We start from the raw sequence: 6,878 nt of genomic DNA on the forward strand, positions 1-6,878 counted from the left end.
TTAAATACTGCGCACTGGCACGGGGTGACGCATCACTCCACGCGCTGATCGGTTCCACGGGGCACCGAGGAGTTGCCATGATGGTTGGGGTCTGCTGAAGATCCCTGTGCCTGTCATAATAGCTCTCCTTGAATTCCAGCTTCTGGCTGGTGTTCATAGGAAACAGTGATTGTTACTATAAACAGCAATACTGTGGTACTACTGTATATAGTGCAAGCAATAAGATGATCGTAGGTTCAAGTCCTTCTAGGGGACTAACAGATAAAATGACAAGTAAAAAAAGTTTTTAAAAATATAAATTAATAAAAAAATATGAAAGTTCAAATCAGCCCTTTCTTCCCCATTAAAAATAAAGAAATTAAAAAATAATACACATTTGTGGTATTGTTTCGTCTATAAAAGTCCAATCCAACAAAATTTAAAATGATTTAACTATTAATGAGACAAAGAATTGAGACGCCACAATTAGGGTTTTTCAGCTGCCTCAACACTGTGATAAAATGCAATAAGAGGCAATCAAAACATCGTACCCACCCCAAAATGGTATCAATAAAAACATTAGATCAGGGTGCAAAAAAAACATATGGCTATGTCGACAAAAAAATAAAGCTCTTGGAAAAAGAAGAAAAAAACGAAAAGTAGCCCAGTCATGAAGGGGTTAAACATAATCACTATACTACTTCACTTCATATTTTACTGTTCCTCTGCAATTTGAGCCCTATATAAAATGTGTTGCCTTTTTTATGCTTTGAATACCAAAGAACACCAGAGAGTTTTTCTTAGATTTTTCTTTCATGTCCCCCAGTATTCACCCATTTCATGTACAGTATTTCCTCTTGAATTATCTTAATAAAAATATTGGATTAAAAAAGACTAAAAGAGGCAAATTATCACATGAGATATTGTATTCCTATAGTGTCATTTTGCTTCTGCTATTTGATAACTATATACAGTATTTCTAGATATCTACTTCTTAACACAATCTATTCTGCATCATGATGCATGATCCTGCCTAAAAACATTGATAACTTTTCCCTACTCCAGTTTTTTTACCTGTGTCTTCTCAACATATAGGCAAGGTCAATAACCTCCGGTATGTACAGAAGAGGTCATTACTACTGAGTGGAATGACCTGAATATTTTCGCTGACGGTACAGAAATTTGGATGCTTATCTTGGATGGCCTTTGTGATGAAATATGGGTTTGCTTACAAAACGTGCTTATTTAATTTTAGCTAATGGTGTCCTTAGCCAATATGATGGTTGGACTCTGTGGCTGATGTCTATGGGGCAGCTCGGCAGAGGTTTCCCCTGTGATCATGTTACTGTAGGTCAAAGATCTGATCCAGTAGACTAATATGATCATTAAAGAGGCTGTTACTGCAACAATATATTCCTATTTGGAATGAAGTAATTGCTATGTAGAAACCCATCCAATCCAAAAGTAATCAACCAATCACAACTTCTCCACCCCTGGCTATAATGACCAATCAGGAACCTCTATGTCGCTTCTGATTTCCCCTGCATCTGGAAGGGTATGGCAAATAAATTACATTTTTCTCAATCAAAGGTGAATCCTCCTAAGTAGGGATCACCTCTATGATGACCTATCATGGCATAGAAAAAGAGGTTCCTGGGTGGAGGTAGTCTTGTTAATTCTTTGAGGTTGTCCTGTGAAAACAAGTTATCACCTATCCCCAAGCTGATAGGAAGGGGTCTGACGGCAGGGACCTGCACTGATCAGTAGAATGGGGAACTTTTATCCCTGTAAGAATGTAACGGTGGTGCACATGTGCAACTGCTGCTCCATTCATTCCCAATCAGGTTGCTGAGCGCTGCACTCGCATTTTTTCAGCAGCCTCATACAGAACGAATGATGCAGCAGTCAGGAATCTGACCTTACACTCCATTTTGTAAATGGGATAAAAGGCCACATCCAGGATAAAAACTCCCTATTCCCAATATTATGTAAGCGGATATACCAACTGACAGTATTTATGTTAGGTGTAGGCCCAGCCACGTTTGCAGCTCCGGTAGGAATTGGCAAGTTTGGACAAAAGTGTATGGGGAACTTTCACTTATCTCTTTAAATAGAGATAAAACACAAGCCTTGGCCTAGTCTATAAGGATATAGTCATCTATTTTTGGAGGTGACATTTTTCAAGAGTAATCCAATTCAGGGAATGCTGCTTTTTTGGACGAATTTTTCTATTCCTGAAGAATTTTTTTGAGAAGTTTTAGGAGGTTTTGAAGCATTTTTATTCTACACAGTTTTTTGATGTCTTTTGAATTGACCATGTCAACTCTGGAGCAGATTCCACGAGGGAGTGATGTATCACTGCTTTTTACCATGGCAAGGTTTTAAGAAACTCATATGAGCAGGAACGTGAATTTTTCAATTAAATGAAAAGGGAGAGCACTCAAAGAGCATTTTAAGCTTTTTAATGTGGATTTTGGAAAGGATCTGCTTCAAAATACTCCTCAAAAACTCGGTGTGAACCTAGATTGAAGGTAAAAACTAATAGCTTCATATTGCACATTCTATTCCTAAAGGATCCCTAGTAACATAGGATCAGATATTATAATATATATATAATAAAAAAACAATCACCAACCTTCTAATCAGAGATAAAAGTGCATATATTTACATATTTAAGTGTGAAACTGCTTTACTTAAAACAATTTAAAAGAATTCCTAGATTTGGGATGTCGCATTAGAATGGAGCCTTAGTGCACATGCTAAACTGTTACTCTATCCATTTTCTATGGCATTGCTAGAAAAAGGAAAGTGCAGCACTTAGTAGTCTCCTAGAGAATGATTGGAGCAGCTGTCGAGCATGCACATTGCTGCTCCATTCGAAAGGGAAAAATAGTGCCTTGTTCAGCCGATCGGTTGAGTTCCCAGCAGTCGGACCCCACCGATTCAGCCGACCAGTGAATAGGTGATGATAATATCTTTAAGGTATCATAGACAATTCCTTTAAGGTGGCATCGACAAATGAATATGGGAGTTATTTCTAAATATCAAAAGAGTTATTACTCACCAGAACCCCAGATCCCAATATTCCACCAAAATACCAGACTTCATCTGAGATGTGCCCATTGCTCTCTGCAACCTTCCCTCCAGGAAAAAAAAGCAGGATGTTTGCAAGAATACACAGGATAGCTAATGGAATCAGAGCAATGCCCAGGCACTTTGCACAGCCCCCAGAACACATGCTGGCAATGTAGAAATGTTCTGTTCGTTACTGGAGTGTCTTGTGATAGAAGTATTAGAATAATCCTGGCTGGTCTGATGCTCCCCTCGAACAGATCTCACAGTGACCTAGTCATTTGTATGACCACAGTCAACGGAATTCTGTTAAATACATTACACATGTGACAGCCTTAAATTTTGCCTTGACGACTTATATGCTCTGTTAATATTCTACTTGGAAGAACAGGATACTTTCATTGATCTGTCTTTCTCGCACTGATACAGATATTAAAATACCTCCCATGTTTCAGCCCAAAATTTCAACATACATAACCTTCTCTTACTTTTACCTCTTCTAATGATTAACTATTGGTTGGACATTGTAAGGGGTTATCCTCTCACTCTCTGATGAAAGTCAAATAACAGTAGTGTTGATTCTGTTTTTTGGATTGTTGGATATTGATAGTTTTTGTTATCTTGAATATCAATGAAATAAAATATTCAACATGGACATGACAAGCATGTCTCACTTACGAGTTTCCATTTGTAAAACACTGATCTCGATTTGTGACGGTTTTATGTCCAGATATAAACGATACCTGAGAATATGTGCCATTCATATTATATTCTTTGATACGTGCTAATGGGTTATGAATAGTGATGAGCGAGTATGTTCGGTTAACCCTTTCGGCGAGTATGCTCGGGTGAGTACCGAGTATCTTCAGTGTACTCTGTGATATGTTTGAATCACTCCCGATTGCATGATTTGCGACTGTTTGACAGCTTTAATACATGTGAGGAATGCTTAAGAAACAAGCCTTTCACCAGTATGATTCCTGTAACGTTATTGTCGGCACCCCTGCATGGTTCCTCTACCCCTCCATGCAGGGACACCAGCATACTTACCACCCTGACTGAGCAGCATGGTCTCCAGCATGCTCCCTGTGTCTTGGTGTTGTGCGCATCGCAGCTCCTGGCGGCGCATCAAGTGTGTATCAGTGGCATATGACTATCATATGACTATCCATATGTCATATGACTGTGACTGCATCCGTGGCAAGTGGAGACTTTGGTTCGGTGGGAAAGTTCGTGCTGCAAGTCGTGAAGAGTCGGTGTCAGATTCCCGTCCAACAACTTCAGAATCCAGTGAGGGTGTTGTCAGGTGAAGGACAAGCCCTACCAAAGGACAGTCAAGTCATTTCCAAGCAACTAGAGCTCCAGATAGGAGCATTGTATATGGAGAAGATCGCCCTCCATGTGCTGTCTGATTTTCCCATAGGTCGTCCAGAGCTGAGAACTCAAGTGTCCGTTCTAATCTGTAGACCCCATGTGGTGCTTCGTTGGGGACAGTTGAGTCAAAAGAGGTGTCTGGTCCCAATACGTCCGGTCAGTCATCAGTGTCGCCATCTTCTCCACCAGGTCTGCTGGTCGCCAACTCTCTGTGTGCTTGGGTCTCCAAAGGAAGTGAAGCGGAGGCGATGTCCCCACACAGTCCTGATGATTGTTCCAATGATCTGCTCGCAGGAACTTTCCCGCCTTGAGGACATATTGTCTTGGAGACCAGGCTGATGATGGACCCAGAAAGGTATCTTCAGTTTCTAGGTGGTTGGTGAAGAGAATGTCAAGGCGGTGGGTGGCAACTTCCAAGTCTCTGCAATCCACCAAACAGGCTGAGGAACTCCAGTTGGTAGTTGGGAAGATATAGGAGAGGGAGAAGAGGGGGTCGAGTCCATGTGGGTAGAGATAGAGGGGGCAAAAAATAATAATAAAATATTACTGGGGGTCTGCTATAAGCCACCCAATATAACAGAGGAGAATGAGAAACTGCTATTAGGACAAATAGACAAAGTAGCAAAACATAATGAAGTGATTGTAATGGGGGACTTCAACTACCCGGATATTGACTGGGAAATAGAAACCTGTAGATCGCAGAAAGGAAAAAGGTTCTTGACAAATATCAAGGATAATTATCTCTCCCAACTAGTGCAGGAACCAACGAGAGGGAAGGCCGTGTTGGACTTAATATTGACTAATAGGCCTGATAGAATAACTGAGGTACAGATAGGGGGGCACCTAGGTAATAGCGATCATAATATTATCAATTTCAAAATGCCCTTCAGTAGGGTTATCAATAAGGGAACAACTAAAACATTAAACTTTAGGAGGGCGAAGTTTGATCAGCTGAAAGAAAGCCTTCAACTTATAGACTGGGACAAAGTTCTTAATCAAGGAAATACGAATAGCAAATGGGAAACCTTCAAAATAATTCTGAATACTCAGTGCGAGAGATATATACCGTATGGGAATAAAAGGGCCAGAAATAAGAGGAAACCAATATGGTTCAATAAGAACGTAAAAGGGGCGTTAAATAGCAAAAAAGAGGCATTCAAGAGATTAAAACAGGAAAACAGTAAGGAGGCACTAATGTGTTACAAGGAAAAAACGAGAACCTGCAAAAAACAAATAAAAATAGCAAAGGAGGAAACAGAGAGACGTATTGCTAGGGAAAGTAGATCAAATCCCAAACTGTTCTTTACGTATATAAATAGTAAAAGGATTAAATCGGATAATATTGGACCGATAAAAAGTGATGAAGGCAAAATCATAGAGAAAGATGAGGATAAAGCTAATCTATTAAATACATTTTTTTCGTCAACTTTCACAAAGGAAAAAGAACTAACAGGAGAAATGAGAAGTGACAAGATTAATCCTCCACTAAGTATGACAAATCTAACCCAAGCTGGGGTACAGAAACGCCTCAGTAACATTAAAATAAACAAATCACCAGGACCTGATGGCATACACCCACGGGTACTAAGGGAACTAAGTAATGTGATAGACAGACCGTTATATCTTATATTTAAGGACTCTGTTGAGACTGGGTCTGTACCACTTGATTGGTGACAGGCGAATGTAGTGCCAATATTCAAAAAGGGAGCGAAAAGTGACGCCGGAAACTATCGGCCGGTGAGTCTGACGTCCGTTGTGGGCAAAATTTTTGAAGGCTTTATTAATGAGGCAATTATGGAGCATCTTGATGCTAATAATCTATTAACCCCGAACCAACATGGATTCATGAGGAATCGCTCCTGCCAAACTAACCTGATTGACTTCTACGAGGAGGTTAGCTCTTGATTAGATCAGGGGGAACCAGTGAATGTCGTGTATCTCGACTTCTCAAAAGCGTTCGATAGCGTGCCACATAATAGGTTGGTATACAAAATGAGAATGATGGGGCTGGGGGAAAATGTCTGCAAGTGGGTAGCTAACTGGCTAAAGGATAGAAGGCAGAGGGTGGTTATAAATGGAATATACTCAGATTGGGTAAGCGTCACTAGTGGGGTACCACAGGGGTCTGTACTAGGCCCAATGTTATTTAATATCTTTATTAATGACATAGTCAACGGGTTAAATAGTAAAATATCAATATTTGCAGATGACACAAAGTTATGTAAAACAATTAATACAAAAGAGGACAGTGCAGACCTACAGAGGGATTTGGATAAACTGGGTAGGTGGAGCATTAAATGGCAAATGAGGTTTAATGAGGAGAAATGTAAGGTCATACATATGGGAAGGAAAAATGGAAGTCACCAGTACTCACTGAATGGGAAATCATTGGGGAATTCAGAGATGGAGAAGGACTTGGGCATCTTGATTGATAGCAAACTAAATTGGAGTGC

The 6,878-nt window shown here is 40.1% G+C and overlaps 1 protein-coding gene across 1 annotated transcript in view; it reads right to left on the minus strand.

Annotated features, from left to right (window-relative positions):
- LOC141258046 (transmembrane 4 L6 family member 4-like) overlaps nucleotides 1-3,517 on the minus strand; it is a 43,271-nt gene extending 39,754 nt beyond the window's left edge. Inside the window, exon 1 of the mRNA XM_073673046.1 lies at nucleotides 3,044-3,517. Within this exon, the coding sequence (XP_073529147.1) occupies nucleotides 3,044-3,217 (174 nt within the window). The 5' untranslated portion in view covers nucleotides 3,218-3,517. The remainder of the gene's footprint in view (nucleotides 1-3,043) is intronic.
- Nucleotides 3,518-6,878: the final 3,361 nt, after the last annotated feature.

Source organism: Phyllobates terribilis, unplaced genomic scaffold, assembly GCF_046119375.1.
Source record: "Phyllobates terribilis strain yellow unplaced genomic scaffold, ASM4611937v1 Scaffold_3__8_contigs__length_932513732, whole genome shotgun sequence".
NCBI lineage: Eukaryota > Metazoa > Chordata > Amphibia > Anura > Dendrobatidae > Phyllobates > Phyllobates terribilis.